Genomic DNA, 19,740 nt, shown 5'->3' on the forward strand with positions numbered 1-19,740 from the left:
AATCTGCCTTTAAACTTGAAAGAAATAACGATTTGACATTTATCGTGATAATTATCGATATCGACTGATATAAAAAACAAATATCGTGATAATTGTTAAGTGTTGTTCCTGTGTTCTTGATACTTAAAGGACAAGTTCGGTATTTTACACTTAAAGCCCTGTTTACAGATCGTATCTGATGAAATAGAACGGTTAAGATTAAAATTTGGACACATGCTGCTGTCCCGAGAATTTTAGGTTTATTTCGCTTCCCAACCCAACGGAAGAATCACGGGTGTGACGCGTTTGGCAAAATAGGTCCACAAAAGCGAAATAAACCCTAAAATTCTCGGGACAGCAGCATGTGTCCAAATTTTAATCTTAACCGTTCTATTTCATCAGATACGATCTGTAAACAGGGCTTTAAGTGTAAAATACCGAACTTGTCCTTTAAAGGGCACCTATTATGACATTTAAAATGTTCCTAATGTTGTTTAGGGAGTCCCCAACAACAGTTTTACGTGCATGCAATGTCAAAAAACACTTTTGTTTTCGTATAATATGCATTTATTTTTACCTGATTTGCTCACCGACTCCCAAATGATTCGTTCAACGACTCATTTTTCCAAACCCCTCCTTTGCGCGACGCTAATCTGTGATTGGTCAGATGACCCAGCAGTGTTTACAGAGATAATACTTATTGTTTAACACGGAGTACAATGATGCTTTTATCAATTAAATCGTGTTATAATAATGATTATAGTCCACTGCTTTGTAGTTTGTAGTAAAAAAACTAAAAATAAGATAAAGAATTTAATGTTATGTTAGCGAGCATAGCCCAGAGTTCATATTGTAAAAGCACAATCAGTCTTTGTTTGCATTAGCCCGATGCATAAACATAACGTTTTTACAAAAAAAATGCAGTTACGTTACTACGAGGTATTATTCTATTCTTTAAGACAACTCCGAAAACAACGACAAACACTTCACATATCTCAATACAATTGCCATTGAAGACCTAGAAGCTAAACGGTGCTTACACAACAAACAAAATAATAATTAAATAGTCAAAAATAGTCGCGGTAGGACGGCATAAATCGGTAAAAATATGTAACACAGAACATTTCCTAAAAATGCATTCAGATACATTTGTACATGTCTACAGTTCTCTGGGGTTGCATGTATAGTTGTTATTTTGACTTTTAGGTACGTGTAGTTCAACATCTACCCTAGTTGTGTTTTGGTTGTGAGAGGACGTCACATGGCGACGTCTTTTACACGTGCATTTACAGTCCATCATGACCCTCTATGAAATCCTTGTTGAAATATGCAACAACAAAAAAAGTTTCATCCTTAATGGTTAATACTGTAATACAGCAAACATTGGTCCGACTGCACGTACGTCTTGTCCCTGGCCAAAAAAAGTCGCGGTAGGACGACAAAATATGCAAAAAATTGTAACACAAAATATTTCTTAAAAATGCATTCAAATACGTTTGTACATGTCTACAATTCTCTGTGGTTGAATGTAAAGTTGTTACTTTGACTTTTAGCTGTGTGTAGTTCAAAATATACACTGTGATTAGGACGTCCAGCAGGTGACGTCTTCTACACGTGCATTTATAGTCCATCGTCAACCTCTTTAAAATCCCTATGAAATATGCAAAAGCCATTGTGCTTACACATTCACATACTAGCCTACAGTAATTTATTTAAGAGCCAAAGTATAGTTTCTTAAGAGGTTGTTAATAGTCATCCACTGACGTCCTTTAAACGTTTAGTAAGACCCATACAAACCAGCACGGAAATCTTTATTAAAAAAAAAAAAACTTCGGTTTGTTTTACATCTTGTTTTATGTCAAATTCTATTCACAAAGTGCCCCTGTAGTTAAGTAATTGTGAAATGACTGCATTTACTCAAATTTAAAATTTAATTTTCCCCATACATTACAATATGATTTCATTATTTTGTTTATATAATTATTAAATATATATAGGCTATATAAGTTATTCATACGTTATTTATAAAGTCACAATTTAAAGTCTGAGCTGGATGCAAAAACTGCTGCCTAGATGTTGTATCAAATCTTGCGATATCTCTATAGCAGATAATCTTGCGATATGACAGTTTGTATACTCAACATTCCAGATCAGTAGGTGGCGGTAATGCATCTTTTTATGCTCATCTTTAACCGCCGAGGTGTGCGAAGAAGAAGAGGAGAGCGCGGTAACGTATTTCTGCAACACGAGGAGAGTTTTTTTGCGTTTACGAATCATTAAAAATTCACTGGTGGGTAAGTACATTTTGAGGTATTTTATTAATGTATTTTATTTTTAATTGTTTTACTCGGAGCAAAAATCCAAAAGCAAGTATAAGCACACTGTCAAGTTAAATTAAGTTTGGCTGAAGTTAGCTAGTATGCTAAAAGGTAATGTTTAATGCTAGGGCCTTTTTTAACCCTAAAAACAAACTCATCTGTGGCAAAATAAAACGTTTATGGAACTTAAAAATTGAAGTAACCACCTTTCGAATCTTTTCACAGAATGTTAAAGTGTGTTTGTGTTATGAGATACATAAAAAATTATATATTCAGTATATATATATATATATATATATATATATATATATATATATATGTGTGTATATACAATATTCACGTGTGTGTATATATATATATATATATATATATATACATATACACACACGTGAATATTGTATATATATATATTATTGGGAAAACTTCTTGAGAAAAATGTGGGATTACTTTGCTTAAGCAAACCTCTTGGTGGTAAATTGATTCAGTAAAAACTAAAATTTGCATAAAAGGAAAAAAAAGTAGTTAAAGGTAGGGTAGGTCAGAATTGTCTAAAAAAAACTTTTATTCAAATTTGTTTAAACTGTCTTTATATACCAATGCATAATTAAAATGTAAGTACTCTGATAAAAAGAGTATAAAAATCGAGTGACTCTAGACCGTTTAATCTTCATTAAACACAGCTCATTAATTCCATTCACTCCCACCTAAAAACGGGTGCGCGACTGCGCGCACGTGGGCAGAGCCAGTAATAACGGCGGTAGTCATGGCGACGTCGAGTGACAGTCGCGCAAGCCAATCCTGTGATTCGTCCCGAATGGAAATAATGAGCTGTGTTTAATGAAGATTAAACGGTCTAGAGTCACTCGATTTTTATACTCTTTTTATCAGAGTACTTACATTTTAATTATGCATTGATATATATAGAAGGTTTAATCAAATTTGGTAAAAAGTTTTTATATAAATCCTACCTACCCTACCTTTAAATGGATATGTACTTATATCATAGACATGCAGCACATTGGTTAATTAAACATGTTTAAAGATTAAAATAAAAAGTGCTACTCAGATGTAGCATTCTGACAGTTTATTTCTGAAAATAAATGAAATTAAAGGCACTGCAATGTTAAAACTGTAGGAGAAGCTCAAGAATAATTCACTGAAATCTGTAAATTAATTAGAACATGGCAGACTTCACTAAGTGCTTTAAAAGTATTTTGTCATTTTAGATTTGCTAAACATGTCCTCTGACTATTGAAGAAAGTGGAGACGTCGAAGGGCAAGAGTTGATGCCTTAGCGGAAAAGGACAGCAGCTCAGAATCTGAGGGGACAGTGGAGCCTGCTTTTGTGGGGGAGGAGAACCCTGTCATGGAGGACCCAACACTTGACGAATTACATGCTGTGGCGGGCTGTAGTTCTTCCATTGTCACAGCCACAGAGTACATGAGCAGTGATGATGAAGAATACCATTATGACATCAGTTCTTCAGATACGGAGTGTGAACAGTTGGATGAGACTTCACAGCCCATTGTTGAAACACCATCTCTTCACAATGACTTGGCTAGTTGGGCTACTGCAACAAATCAGACACACAAGGCAATAAATGATCTTCTTCATGTGCTCAGAAGTCATGGCCATACCCTTCCTAAAGAAGAACCCTTCTAGATACTCCACAAGGAGTGCCAATTGAAAATAAATGCAATGGCCAGTACATTTACTATGGCATTGGACGTTACCTTCTGGAACATTTAGTGAAAGAGACACTGCCAGGACAAGTTGCACTTTCCTTTAATGTTGATGGCGTTCCATTATTTAAAAGTAGTAAAATGTGCTTTTGGCCCATTCTTGGCCAAATTCAAAACCGACAGCCATTCATTGTAGCGCTGTATTATGGATCCAGCAAGCCTAGCTCTGTTGAAGACTTCTTACACGATTTCTTGGAGGAGTTGCAACAACTTATCCAAAATGGTGTTTCCTGCCAGAATTTGAATCACACAGTTACACTGAAGGCCATCATCTGCCAGGTCATTTCTCAAATGTATTAAAAGTCACAATAGTCTGCATGGATGTGAGCGATGTGTTGCAGTAGCACAAAAGATAGAGGGAAGGGTAGTTTATTTGACAAAGGGGCCTTCTGAAGAAAGAAGAGATGATGTGTTCAGTTATGCTGGATACCTTGAACATCAAAAACAGATATCACCTCTTGCTAAAGCTGGTATTTTGTGTTTTAAGCAGTTCCCCCTAGACTACATGCATCTGGTAAAAAGGAACATAAGTCAACTGAAGGGAGCTTTGCCTGCAGAGTTTACAAGGCAGCCAAGAAGTATGGAAGAATTAGATAGGTGGAAAGCTACAGAGCTTCGTCAATTCATGCTCTACACAGGACCAGTAGTCTTAAAGGATGTGCTTCCTGAAGACCAGTATCATCACTTTCTTTGTCTTAGTGTTGGTATGAACATTCTTTTAGAGGAAGTGGATGGGAAGAGAGAGTCCTATCTAGGTTACGCACACAACATTCTGGAGCACTTTGTGGATAGCTCTGTGGATTTTTATGGACCCACCTTTCCAACATATAACATTCATTCCATCAAACACTTGTCAGATGATGCTACAAACTTCTGCAGCTCTTTGAACCACATTTCAAGTTTTCCATTCGAGAACCACTTACAGGTCATCAAAAAACTGGTGAGAAGTGGCAAACAACCTCTAGTGCAAGTCACGAAAAGACTTGCTGAAAGACATGCCACCGAAACGCATGCCACAAGGAAATCTGAAAGGCAAACCAAGATAACAGCAAAGATGCCTGACAACTGTGTACTCTTGATGGACAATGCAGTGGGATTTATTCGAGATAAAAGAAATAATGGAACACTAAGCATAGATGTCTTCAGGGAAACTGACTGTGACAGTGTCTTTGAAAATCCATGCAACTCAAAGCTCTTAAACATCATGTTTGTTAGCAGTGACTCGACAATGGCAAAGCGAGTGTTGGTAAACAAAGGAAGTGTCTACAAAAAGGCTGTGTGTCTCCAGTACAAACAGGGTTACGCTATATTCCCTCAGCTGCACAAACCAGAATGACTTGATTTGGTAATATATTAACTATTTAATTTTTTATTATTATATTTACACTGGTGTTTCTGTTGGGATAGGAAAGGCATGTAACAGTATTTATGGAAAACATTAAATCAGCCTCGTGCTTTTAATTTTGTGGTTGACAGTGGTCAGCATGCTATGACTTGGGACTAACTCATCCAAAAAAAAAAAAAATTCATACAATAATTATAATTTTGTATATACAACTACTAGCATGCATGGTGTCAAGTTGCTTTACAAGTTTTGTAATGAAGGAGAGAATGTGCTATCCTGAAACTGAAACTCTGTCCACTTGTTTTAATTATTAGGTTATGAACAATAGGGGAGAAGCAAAAAGGACCAGAAAGAGGAAAGTCTTCCGTGACTTTGTTAAACGGTACATTATGTGCTTCAAAGCAGCGTCATATTATCATGTTTCTGCAGTCATGCACCATTGTTCAAATGTCAACCTCAAACTGTCACTAACTTATATCTGCTTTGTTCTATATAGACTTTGACCTTGAAAATGACAGTGAAATGACTGATATTGACATTACACAGCTCAGTCAGAATCCTCTGCCATACAAAAAACGTAAGTTGCCTACTTTTACTTTTTCAAATAGTCATAAGGACTTCTGGTGTTCTGAATGGTTGTACCTTATCATAAGGGAAGATGTTTATCCACTACCCATTTAGTCTTGACATTACTTGTGAACATTTAAAAAAATAAAAAAATAAATTGTATATAAATCCAGAGAAAGGCACTTGTAAATTCACAAATTAAAATCGGTGTTATGAGAAACTGATTAGAAAAAAAAGCAATGTCTGTAACAGCTGTGTAGTAGTGAGGATTTAGTAGTTAATGTAATGTTTTAAATACTTCTTTAATTATAAGCGTAGCAACAGTGTTGAATTAACAATTTGTTTTTGTACAAAGGAAAAGCAGGACCTGTTCAACATAAAAAAATACATGCTGTTAAAAGGGCTGTGTCCTACCCAGAACCACCTCCAAAATATAACTATACAAAACCCCAGCCAGGTAATTGCCTGGTTAAAGGCATTTTTTGGGTGGAGTAATATCAATTCCATTTCATTTGCAGTTGAGGGTCAACGCAAGCAGTATGAAGGCTCTGCACGTTCTTCACAGGGTAAACAAAAAGGAGGTCATTAAACTGCTTTGTGTTATGTAGATAAGGGTTTCACATTATACAAATTGAATATTCTAATTTGTCGTATGTCCTTGTTTGTGATAAAGGTCAAGTTGTGTGCCCAAAACATTTAGATGAAACCTTCCCAACCCCTGACCTGTTCATCCCTACATTAAGTTGTATGTCTGGTTTGTCTAATATTACACAAAAGAAGCATGCTATAAAAAGGGATTTCTCTTCACGTTTTTCTATTGTTTTATTGTCAGTAGATGTGGAGAACACACCTAGAAGTACCAACCTACCAACATGCATGCCTTCAGCAGTACCAAGTATGTGATTATCTAAAGTAATTGTCAAATTGCAAAATGTTGGCAAACCAATATTAGTCAATATTAGTTTTTGTTTTCCCCCCTTCATTATAGCTTTTACAAGTAAAAATGCAGTGAAATCTTCAAAATTCGAACATGTAATTTTACATTACCATGAAGGGCAGTTTCATTTAACGCCTCAGGATCTCCAAATAAGACGCAGCCAGAGGTCTGCATCTCGTGAAAAGGCTACCCCCAGAAGTACGTGTACCTTTGTTTTTTCATTTTTCATTTATTTGTTTACATAGTTTTTACAGGTAAAAATGCAGTGAAATCTTAAAAAATCTAACTTGTAACTTTACATTACCATGAAGGGCAGTTTAATTTAACGCCTCAGGATCTCCAAATAAGACGCAGCCAGAGGTCTGCATCTCGTGAAAAGGCTACCCCCAGAAGTACGTGTACCTTTGTTTTTTCTGTTTTTGTTTATTTGTTTACATAGTTTTTACAAGTAAAAATGCAGTGAAATCTTAAATTATAACATGTAATTTTACATTACCATGAAGGGCAGGTTAATCGAACCCCACAGGATCGTCAAAGTAGACAGAGGCAAAGGTGCACACCTCGTGAAATGACTACCCACAGAAGTATGTCCAATTACTTTACTTCACATTATTGCATTTACATGTTAAAAATGGACCGTAAAACCCACAAAAACTAAAACCTCTTATTTAATATTACCATGAAGGGCAGGTTAATGTAACGCCTCAGGATCTTCCAATAAGATGAAGGCAAAGGTCCACATCTGGTGAAATTACTACCCACAGAAGTATGTCTTTGTTTTTCAATTTTTTTCGTACTATGCGTAACATAAGTGCTTGCAAAGCTCCTTTTATCTTCAAAATTCCTTAAATGTAATAGTCTATTTCCATTACTTTTATTTTTATCAGCAGGCACACAACATCACACCATTGAAGGTCAGCCTCAACTACAAAGAAGTCCTGAATCTTTACAGGCACATGGACATATGTTAAGGCGTATGTGCAAATGTTTTGATTGGTTGATCTGAATTAGCTTTTTGGGGGTTTGTAATGTTTTCATGTCTATGTCCATTCAGGGACTATACAAAGGTTATTTTACCAGATGTTAGTAATGCTTTATGGCTGTCCATTTTGCATAATAAATGTTGCAGATTGTCACTGTATGAAAATAATGTTCTACTTTTGATAGTTCTTTAATCCAAATGTAATTCCTTTTAAACTTTAAGTTGTAATAAGTCCTCACAATCTACAGAGCTGTTCAAGAAAAATTTAAGTTTCCCCTTTCATTATTTCACCCATAATTGTCAACACAGTTGATTTTAAGCATTTAAGAATTGAATTTAAATTCAGAACTACTTGTTACTGAGAACTGGCTTTTGCAAGCCATAAAACAAAGTCTTTGACCAAGATTATGACCAATCTTTTTGAGGAAAATTAAGTCTCAATTAAATGAAATGTATATCAAGAACAAGTCATAAATGAGATAAGCAGGATTCTGCTTTATTGGCTTATTATGCTTCTTACCGGGAATTTGCTACTCACCATCGGTAGCTCTTGAAACGGTATATGGTCTCAAGTAAACAAGATTCAGACAATACAAAGACAATGAAAAAACACACACTGGTCCAGTTCTTCACTCGCATGACTACAGGTTTTTAAAAATGTCTTTACTTTTAGATTGGTAGAAGAGGGACCATGCAGTGGTGTGTGTGTGTGTCCTAAAGATGATTGGCAAACAGAGCAGTATATATGTGTCAGTGCTGTGTAGCAGTGGTCCATTGTATTATTGTGACTTGGAATGCAGTTTGTGCTCCATCTATATAAAGGTATCTATCAATATAAAGGTAGCAAGTGACTCAAAGTCACTTGAAGACTTTAAAGTCTCTAACCATAATTTGAAAATTTCAGTCAATACTGTGAATGTCTTCTGTACTTCATAAAATTATTGGCTGCAATCTGTCTTGCAGGGTCACATAATGAACGACCTATCAGACCTCAGGAATCCATTGACAGAACATTTCCCAGAGCCGAACAAGGTATTGCATTTTCATGGCATTCACCAATTTTTTTGTAACTAATCATTGCATGTATTTATTTTATTTTTTATTTTATTGGGTGCCTAAAGTATCTTCAAAGTATTTATTTTTTCACACTTCTGATTTTTTTGTCCATATAGTATTGTCTCCAGTCACAAATTCTGCACTATCACATTCCCAAAGGACACCCCAGTGTATGTGAGAACTTTGCTGTCGCTTCTTATTTTCTACACATACCTTAGTGAAAACACAGCCTAATCTATAAAAACATACATTATTCTGAATCATAATTTATAGTTACAAATAGTGTCTCGAAGGCCAAGGTTAGTTAAGTTGGAATCAGTCATTGTGAATGATTAAAAATATTTTTCAATGTAGAACTGGACTTATAGAAGTCTACATCTTTTCAGTATCCACAAAGGACTTGAAATTGGTTAAAATAATGGGTTGCTGTGTTTTCTACTCTCTTATTTTTGTCTCTGTGTGTTATGTATTAATTCTGTAGTGAGTTAATTCTAAGTGTACAATCAGACATTCTTGTTAAAACTAAGTGCCTTTTATTACTGCCTTCTGTAATATACAGAATGGTCCTGAAACAGTAAAAACAGCATTTCTTAATGATTTCTTGCCCATTGACAGCTGCATTCCGTAGAGAGAACAGAAGTGAGGGTATGTATATTTATGGTGTTTTACAGCCACAATTTTTTCCTTTGTTAAAATGTCAATTTTCTAAAGTGTTTTACAATTTCAAATAGGTGGAACCAGACAATCAAAAAGCTCTTACCCCCTGCCATCAGCAAGTAAGGAATGTTATATGTGGTGTTTTAAACACAGGCCATTTATGGGAAATTCATTAAAGCAAATTTTGCAGTCAGTTTGTCAATCTTTTATTAGAGGTACAAGTAGTTGTTTATCAATAATCAAATGGCAATATCGAGACCATTGTTTTTGTTCGCTGTCAATTCAGTCTTGAATTGAGTTCAGAGTTTTCAAAACTTAATTTTCACCATAAAACAGCAGGCAAACATGCCTGGGAAACAGCTGTCAAATAAACACTTGAGCCTAATGCTCTGCATAAACACGCAGTGTGACTGCAAGTCTCATATTAAATTTTGTGCTTTAAGTACTCAAGTGTCCAGATACGTGTAAAATACATGTTAATGTAATGATTTCTCTATCAGGATTCCAAAGGAAAGTGTTTAGCCTGCTGTTTGGCCTAAAAGAGGAATTTCAGCAACTTGCTGCCATTCTTGACCCTGGAAAGTCGTCGTCATCGTTTACGAGACTAGAGTCTGAAAGTGACCTGAAATCCTTTGAAGAGTGCATGAAAGATGACCAAAAGAAGTGGATCTGTGTAAGTTTAAAATGTGATGAGGATTTTGTATATCTTTCCAGATATACATAAATGCATATGTACGTGCACACACAGATAAGTGTTATTTAAGTATCATATCACATTTCTTTTGATTGTGGTGTCACTTTTAGGTTCAGCAACTGTCAAAAGTTGGCGGAATGTCAGTCAGAGACTGTGTAAACAAAGTCATGAACAGGTATGTATTTAACTAGCATTGTTTGTGTGTTTAGCTGTGTCATATTTTAGAAAAAATGACAATAATGACCTCAACCTTTGATAATACTATAATTCTGTTACACATTATATCTACTTATATAATTGCCAGTTTTTGTTTTGAAGTTTTAATGTCTGTGCTAAATCAGGCTGTTCGTAGGACTTTAAGAAATAAAAACCATAATGTTAGTGTAAGAAATAAAAACCATAATGTTAGTGTAAGAAATGAAGGAGTCATTAGGTGTCACAAAAACTTTGGATAGGGACAGAGCATAGACTAGTGGTTGTGAAAGTGTATGTTTTTACACTGCATGCAACTGGCAAGCTGCACAGTACTGCTAATTTGCAATGCATTTTAATATTATGAAGTAAATCCTGAATTGTTTATTTCTCAGAATCATGTCAAATGCCTTAATGGCAAAATTCAACATGAGGGGTGGTGCCCAGCTGGAAAAGAAGGCATTCAAGGCTACACCTTTATATAATATAATACAAGGTCATTTGTAACACACATTGTATGTTCCCTGTTTTATGTATTATTTATTTAAAAGACCCATTTTTATCAGAAATGTCCAAACGCATAATAAACATGTTTTTAGTCCCAGTGTACTCGTATGTGGACATGTATGAAATCAACATCCTGTGTCATGAATTAAGTCTTCATTTTAAATTTTGAAGTCTTGTTCGACTGCATTGTACAATTAGTTTGATAAACAAAAACACTGTCTAAATAAGTGCCTGTTTAACTTCTTACTTTTTACAGTCATATTCTCTTCCCTCAAATGCTGTGAAGAGGTGGAGCCCAAATGCTACTGACTTGGAAATTGACATAGCAATGGCGGAACACTTGAAACATGCTCCAGGAAGAGCTGGGGGTGGGGGTTATAAGAAGTAAATGGTGGTAAACCCAATGGCAAAGTTACTGAATCAGTGTTTAACCTGTTTATTGTTATACTTTATAAATAAATATACAAACACACACAAAATACTCTTAGATCATCGTCATCCGTACATCTGTCAGTCCCCTCTGCCCGGCTCACTACTATGGGGAGCAGAGCCTTTAGCCGCTCTGCTCCCCGTCTCTGGAACTCACTACCACCGCACATCAGAAACATTGATTCATTTGCTCATTTCATATTGCAACTAAAAACACATCTGTTTAAAACTGCTTATCATATTTGATCACATGCTCTGCCTCTCTCACTTGTTCTTTTTCTTATTTTTATCTTATACTAGTTTTGAATGTTTTATGTATCTTTGTACGGTGTCCTTGAGTGCCGAGAAAGACGCCTTGAAATAAAATGTATTATTATTATTATTAAAATATGCAATTATGTTGTGGAGCACTAAAATAAAATAGATTTTTTGGAAAAGAATGGTGTGTTTATACTTATATCCTGTGTTTTTGTTATGTTGTTTGATTAAAAACTACACATTAATTTAAAAATACTGAAAACACAATTACCACAGATTTGGTTAACTAAAATTGCAATACTTGTAGTGTCTTGTTTGAATGTTTAATAACTGGAAGATATTATTCAAAAAGTACACGTGGGAAAAACTTTTTATTGACGTCCAGGTCGGACTGGACCGATTTTGGACCTTTTTGGAACCTTAGTCAAGTTCTGCAAAAACCTCGAGACATAATGCATTTCACGATGTTAGACAATATGGTATGTTTTTATTTTATATTTTAATGTACACACGTAAATTATGCAGCAGTACATCTTATTATAAACATCCAGAAGATTAGAAGATTATTTAGATGTCCGTGGACGTCAAGAAAAGACGTGCATTTCACGGTCAGAAGACGTCAAAGACGTCGGTTCAACTTTCATTTCGGAACTATTTTTCAACGGTCTTTAACGTCTCAATGTTTGCTGGGTTGTTACTTTCAATGAAAGGATTTTTTGAAAGGAATTTTAATGACTGAAGTTATTTTTCGCAATTCGTGTAGGTCATAAATTTAAATCATAATGGTCATAAAAAGGTCTTAAAAAGTCTTAAATTTGACTGACTAAACCCTGCAGAAACCCTGCTAACCAAACCCGAACATTTATAAAAAATATAATGTCAACCCAGATAGCAAACTGACATCGAATCAATGTGGAAACGACGTTTCTCGTGACATTGAAACAACATCGTTTTGCTCATCGAATTAACGTTGAATCAACGTCAGACACGCCATTCAACCGCATTTCAATGTTGAATCAATGTTTTATTTTCGGTGTAATAACGTTCTGATATACCGACCAAATATTGAACGTTGATTCAACGTTGAAATTTGATTGATGATTGATACTAACCTTTACAACTAAAAATCAACGTTGAATCGACATCGGCCTGCTATCTGGGAACTGTCTAGTATTTAGACAGTTTCACATTTTACCGGAGGCTGAAATATATTTGCACTAAATCATACTTACACCTAAGCAGATATTCGCAAATAAGCAACATTACGCATAAGGCAGTATTTTTAGCATAATAATCAGTGTGTCATAAGCTAATCAAAACGGAGTGAAATATATTTAATATACAAATATGTTTAGAGAGTAATATCACATTGAAACAGTTTACACTTGACCATATACACAAATGTTAGGGATATTGTAAGGCAAATTATTCCTGTAAGATGTCAAAAGCTAGCCAAAACTAAGCAAAATATAGTTCTATATAATCAGAAAAATAATTATATAACACTAAACAACTTACTCCGAACTTGTATCATCGGCGGGATCAATTCGATATTGAAAATGCAGCCGTTCGTCGTCTGAGTTGCAATCTTCTTCCTTCTGAGGAAAAGGTGAATTCTTCCTCGCTGTCCAGAATCATCTGAATCAGAGCCATAGAGAGAAAGAGTTGCGACACTCCCATAGACCTCCGTTGTAAAAAATGGCGGCGCTTTTAACCGCCTACTTCCGGGATTTGAAGATCGGATTAGTTCCAAACACTGTCATTTGGGCGTTGGACTCCATTCACTTACATTGCTGCGCGTCGAGTTGTTCCAGAGGTAAGTTGCTGAAAAATCAACCTCTTTTGAATTGTCAACTGTCTATATTGTATCAGAGGCCCTTTGCGATGCTTATACTGGTCTTCATTTGTCAATCCTACACGAAATTCACCTTGCGCATTTTTTTTTACATAGCAGCAAAATAGACCTAAAATACTCCGTCAGTTTTGGTCATACAGACTTAAGAAATATGAAAAAATAAGCTGTTAAATGTCTACTTTTTTATGTGTCCACTTACAATCGAAATAAAACATTGTGCTTTTGTAAAATAAAGAAAATATACAGGGTGTGCTTTCTGCCTCTCCGTCTCCGTGAACTTTTTTTCTGAAGCACGTCTGTAAACTTAAACAAAACTCAGCGAATACTATTCACTCAGACATGAGCTATATATCTCTATAATCATTTAAGTGTGTAGTTTTAAATTATCTAATTCAAAACTAAAAGAAATATTCTCTGTTTATGTAATCTATATAAAAAGAGAGAGAGATGAGATGTTCTCATTATCGTTTTGGCAGCTCATTACTCTGCTAATTTACATTTGATATAATATTAAACATCGTATACATTTTAAAATATTGCTGATCACTTACAAAGCACTAAATGGTTTAGCTCCCCAGTACTTGAGCGAGCTCTTAACGCATTATAGTCCTTCACGTCTTTTGCGATCTCAAAATTCTGTCCAGTTAATAATACCTAGAATATCAAAATCGACTGCTGGCGGTAGATCCTTTTCCTATTTAGCACCAAAACTTTGGAACAGTCTTCCTAACATTGTCCGGGAAGCAGACACACTCTGTCAGTTCAAATCTAGACTAAAAACACATCTCTTCGGCCTAGCATACACATAACACATTATAGACTTCTATAATTAGGCTGCATAGTTTAGAACAGCCGGGACCGGGAACACTTCCCGTAAATCCTGATGTACTTGGTACATCATAAGAAGGATGGCGTCTACGCTAATATTATACCCCTTTTCCACCAAGGCAGAGCTGGTGCTGGTTCGGAGCCAGAGCCTAGTTTCAAATCGGTTCTTTGTTTTTCCACCGCCAAAGCACCAGCTCCGAACCAGTAAAACTGGTTCTTAAGTAGCACCAAATCATTGCAGGGTCTAGAACGGAGCCAAGTAAGAACCGCTTGCGTCAGGGGCTGGGGGCGGGGTTACCGTGACCAACAAGACGAATAGAAACTTGTGACCGCCATTTTTAAATAGCAGCTAGTCGAGCTAATAGCAGCTCGATTATAATATCCGTCTATGTAAGTTACGGCGAGTTGCACGAACGCGTTGGATTCCGATGTATTTTTGCAATCCCATGAGCATCCATAGTATTGCAACGTCCGTTATTGTTGATGGCTTGTTCGAGATGCATCGGAGCGACGCGGACCGATCAGAGCTCCGGGAGTGTTTGGAGAGCATACGAGTCCTTGTGCTTTTGATCGCTTTCGCAGTGCTTTAATGTCACGCGGCGATCGGTCTGCGAGAAGCCGAACCATCTCGAACAAGCCTGGTGTGTTTTTGTTTGGCGCTGCCGCGCTAGCGTTGCTGGGCAACATGAGATGTATACACAGTGACGTAAGATCTGGCTCTGTTTTGGCGCTCTAGCCTGTGGAAAGGCAAACCGGTTCTTAGAAGAACCGTCAGTAGAACCAACTCCAAACCGGCTCTAGCTCTAGCTCTGAACCAGCACCTGGTTCTTGTTGGTGGAAAAGGGGTATTAGTCTCTCTGTCTATCCCGAGGTTTACCGCTGTCCACCGGAACCAGGCCGTATCCAGATCTGATGAAGGACTAGCGCCAGGACACGACGACACTGCTGACCTGAAGTGTCAACCAGTCTCTCCTCCTCTCTGCTCCGACTTCAACCAACCGGAACTGGACAAATACTCTGATTCATTCTGACTTCTGACCTGTAATGCTCCTGAATCATAATCATCCACTGTTAACTCATTGGCCAGAGGAGAACTGGCCCCCGACTGAGCCTGGGTTCTCCCAAGGTTTTTTTCTCCATTCTGTCACCTGATGGAGTTTTGGTTCCTTGCCGCTGTTGCCTTGCCTTCTGGCTTGCTTAGTTGGGGACATTTAATATTCAACAATATTATAGATCTGCCTTAAGGCGAGACACGGCAGGCAAAAACATCGTTTTTTTCCACTGGTCAATTTTGAGATTTTGGGCTATTTGTCTTCAATAACATGTCTTCTTTCAGACTTGTGGTGAAAAAAAGTCCAAAATACACATTTAGGTCTTTATTTCACTACACTTTGTCTATTTGCGTCTGTAGATTTCTCCGAAATTCAACGAAAGTTGGCGTTCTAAATCAACGCGATCTCTGTGTTCTTCCTTTAATCACGCACATGTCTGAAAAGCTCTCTCTCTACTGTACAATGCTGTCGGATCCAAATATGGTCATTTCCTTTTAATCGGCAACCAATCGTGAAAGTAAAATGGGCATTTAACCCTAAAAACGAAATCCAATTGGCTGATGTCAATTTCTGACAACGTGATTGGTTCAGATCCATCATGTGACGCGCTCTGACATTTAGATGTGTGTTTTTGACTGTTTTTCTGCTCAGTTGAAGGCCATAAATGCTGTGTTTATAAGTTTTGATGTCATTTAGGTGGTTTGTATTGTTGTTGCTAATTATTTGATAAGATATTGTGTCAGTAAATAGTTGTTTCTACTAAAAAAGTATGATTTTTTTACATTACAAATCGAGGCATTACTTTAAATGCCTTTTTCTCAAAATGGGTTTTTTGTCATTCTCCAGTAGAAACATCTCAGCCTATGTAGCACCGATGTACACCAAATTTTCCAGTTATACACTTAGCAGTATTCTGAAGATATGTTCAGAGGGATTTGTTAATAAATCATTCCTGGCCTGATTTATGGGACATTTTAATCCAAAAAATATGGCGAAAATCAATTTTTTAAGGCTATGGACAGTATATTTTGATTTCCTAGGTAATGAAAGCATATATCCTAAAATCCCTCTGAACATCTTCTTTCATCTTGTGTGTAATCAAAATGAAAAAAGAATTTTGCACCTGGCTTTATCATATGTTCAGATCTATCTACCGAATATATATGCAAAAGTGTGCATATTTAATGAGATAATACCTAATTTGCATAATTAAACATACAAATTTCAAAAACTTGTAATACATTTTTTTAATGAACTTGTGTAAGTAATCAACTGAGGAAGTTTCATGGTGATATCTATTATTTTTAAATTGTACCCTATTCACCTGTAGTGTCTCGCCTTAAAGGTGGACGATGATGAAATTGTTTTTTGTATTATTTTCATGTTATCACTGTGAAGCTGCTTTGATACAATCTGTATTGTAAAAAGCGCTATATAAATAAAGGTGACTTGACTTGACTTGACTAATTTGACACGCCCATGGTGAGCGCGAGCTATTCAAACGCAGATTATCTGGAGCAACACATGCAAACCAGTCAACGCCCACAACAGCTGGAAAACACACTCGCTGTGAGGAATAATAATATCGTGATAATCCTGGAAATTTTTACCTCAAACGTGCTGGAGTAGCCTAACAACGGATCCTGCAGATGATCAGTAAGTGCTTTGTTCTAATCGCGATATGAAAAGGCAACATATTAAACTGCAAATTAACATTTATGCCCTAGGCTAATATATATTAGCCTTATACTAATTGCATTAATATAAGGCTAATATATATTAGTATAAGGCTTATATATTGCATTCTTTCTTTCTTAATATATATTAGCCTATAAAAGACGATATGTTACAGACGAAATATGAAAGACAACATTTCGTTTTGGATAGATTAGAAAGTTTTTACTGCCACATCAAAACCTAATTTACAAGGTGCAAACAAAATCTTAAAAGATCAATATAAGCCTTCTCTTTAAATTATTTTTGTGTTTTATTAGTGACAAATTTGGGGAGAGGATAGCCTACATCCAAAACTTTCTGAAAATACGAATGAGAATTAACTGCACAATTACTAGAAATGTTTACCTTGGGTATTATACAATTTGCAAGCATAGGCCTACACAGTTTGTGGAAAAATACAATTTTTTTTCAAGATGTTTCCAACTCTGAACCAATTCTGTAGTTATATATATATATATATGTATGTATGTGTGTGTGTATATATATATATGTGTGTGTGTATGTATATATATATGTATGGGTGTGTGTATATGTGTGTTGTCTTTGCATTCTTTCTTGTGGCTCAGTGACACCTAAGGCTCATTAGTATGCAGCATTAGCAGGTCTTTGTCTTCTCAGGTGTGAATGAGGACATTATTCATGACCTTCTTGGATCATTCACGCCCACCTGCATATTGCCTTTCCAAACAAAAAGTGTCGTACACAATTTAAATTAATCTATTGTTTAATGTGAACGATTAGCCCGGATGATTTTCAGATAATTTTAAAGTAAACACTCTAGCCGACAACTTCCATTAGTCAAAAGTATTGTGGGAATATGTGAAGTTGGTCGTTTGTGGTCTTATATCAGAAAATTTAAGTTTGAGTTTTTTGAATAACCACGCATAAATAATATTCTCTCAAAAATGCAAACATGTACATACATGTTGCTCACATATTATGATAGCCATGTTCGTGCTAAATAGAGTGGAATTACACCTTTGCCATTAATATGTTTATAAGCAACTGAAAAAAATACAAATATCAGGGCATGTCAAAACATCTCAAGGACCCCAAAAACACCTTAGACCCCAGAAGGTTAACTGATGGTAATGGGAAAACGTGTATCGATGCAACCTGTTTTTAGCTTTGGATGTTACTAGCTCGTTACCGAATCAAACTCAATATACATCGATATGCTAGCTTGATAGTGAGTACTAACAGCCATGTTAGTTGTTTATATTCATAATGATAAAGTTAGGTATTTTAATACATGTGATTCTGACATGTCACTGCACTGCCCTCCTCTCGGCGTGGGCGTGGCTTTGGAAGGAGCCCAGAAGGGAGGGGGTGGGAGTGAATGGAATAAGTAGCTGTGTTTATTGCAGCCCTGAGAGGACTACAGACACTCAATTTTTATACTCTCTTTTTCAGAGTACTTACATTTTAATTATGTAAAGACAGTTTAAACAAATTTTGGAAAAAGTTTTTCAGACTAAACCTGCCTACCCTGCCTTTAATACCCATAACATTACTATAGTAGAAGTTTGGGGATTAAACACATAATCCGGTTTATTCCACGATCTCGACACCTCATTCCCTGACGAGGAGGCTGAGCTATAGGGTTTTCCTTATATTCTCACTCTCATAATGTTCGACTGGCCAGTAAATATTAAACTTGGCAACAGCACTAGATAAAACCTTTTATATGCTTCTCTTTATTCAACATTATTCAACGAGTTATGAGCTGACTTATTTATTTATTGAAAACTATTTTCAATTGCCTTATTATATATATCATAAACAATTGCCTTATTATATATATATACTTATATATTTTTTATTATTTTGTTCTCTTTTTCTTAACAAAACAGCTCAATCTTCACACCGGTTTGCCATAAACCTCATCAGTCTCCCTATATAAGCAAGCACCAAACACTGGCTGCGTCTGAAAACTTAGGCAACTGACTTGTTGCCTCGCTGCCCTATCAGGCAATGACTTTGCAGGCAGCATCTGTGCATGAAGGCTCCTCATGAAACTGATTACTGAGAAGGCACCTCATAAAACTGTCACGGACGGACTTCTGAAGCAGCGTAACGGTTTAATGATCTAAAGCAAATAGAGCGAGCTGGTGAAAACAAAGTGAATATTTAATGACTACAATAGTAATTTCTCGCTAGAAATTACATCATAAGTGGAAAACATTGATCAAAAAAGTACATTTACACACCAGGCACGGCGCCAGGATTCCAGCTTTGGATGGGCCAGACCAATTGTGGGTGGGCCTTAAATTAAAAACGTTATCCAATCACTGTTAAACAGAAATACAAATTACTGACTTCCATACCTAATCGTGCATCACAAAGATCTCTTAATTCATTGTCAATCCTAGGAATAAAATTAATAATTTTTCCAAAGAAGTTATCACACTCTTTTGAAGAAAAATCAGATAGATATAAGTCACTGTAGAAATTATGAATTTCTTTGTAGGATCTGTGTTTTCAATATTATTCACCATTAGGGAAATAATACTGTTTTTAGACTGGCGTCTTTTTTCTAACCTACAAAAATAGGACGTGCTTTTCTCTCCCTCCTCTATCCATTTGGCTTTTGAGCGAATGTAT

General features: G+C 36.0%; 2 protein-coding genes across 4 annotated transcripts in view; one reads left to right on the forward strand and one right to left on the reverse strand.

Moving 5' to 3' along the window:
* The window catches only part of LOC307003877 (uncharacterized protein), a 337,300-nt gene that overhangs the window by 197,014 nt on the left and 120,546 nt on the right, over positions 1-19,740 (reverse strand). The gene's annotated exons all lie outside the window — the stretch shown is intronic.
* LOC307004383 (uncharacterized protein) lies at positions 7,025-11,731 on the forward strand. 3 transcript variants are annotated; one of them, XM_079623529.1, is made up of 10 exons: positions 7,025-7,087; positions 7,201-7,281; positions 7,393-7,473; positions 7,575-7,655; positions 7,777-7,803; positions 8,835-8,903; positions 9,044-10,257; positions 10,389-10,453; positions 10,866-10,966; positions 11,234-11,731. In XM_079623529.1, exons 7-10 carry the CDS (start codon positions 10,069-10,071, stop codon positions 11,284-11,286), a joined length of 408 nt encoding a protein of 135 aa, XP_079479655.1. In that variant the 5' UTR covers positions 7,025-7,087; positions 7,201-7,281; positions 7,393-7,473; positions 7,575-7,655; positions 7,777-7,803; positions 8,835-8,903; positions 9,044-10,068; the 3' UTR covers positions 11,287-11,731. The 3 variants fall into 3 exon arrangements, with proteins under 3 accessions (XP_079479655.1, XP_079479657.1, XP_079479656.1); XM_079623531.1 differs by having other exon boundaries at positions 9,543-10,257; XM_079623530.1 differs by lacking the exons at positions 7,575-7,655; positions 7,777-7,803.

Source organism: Phoxinus phoxinus (genome assembly GCF_949152265.1).
Source record: "Phoxinus phoxinus genome assembly, chromosome: 9".
Lineage (NCBI taxonomy): Eukaryota > Metazoa > Chordata > Actinopteri > Cypriniformes > Leuciscidae > Phoxinus > Phoxinus phoxinus.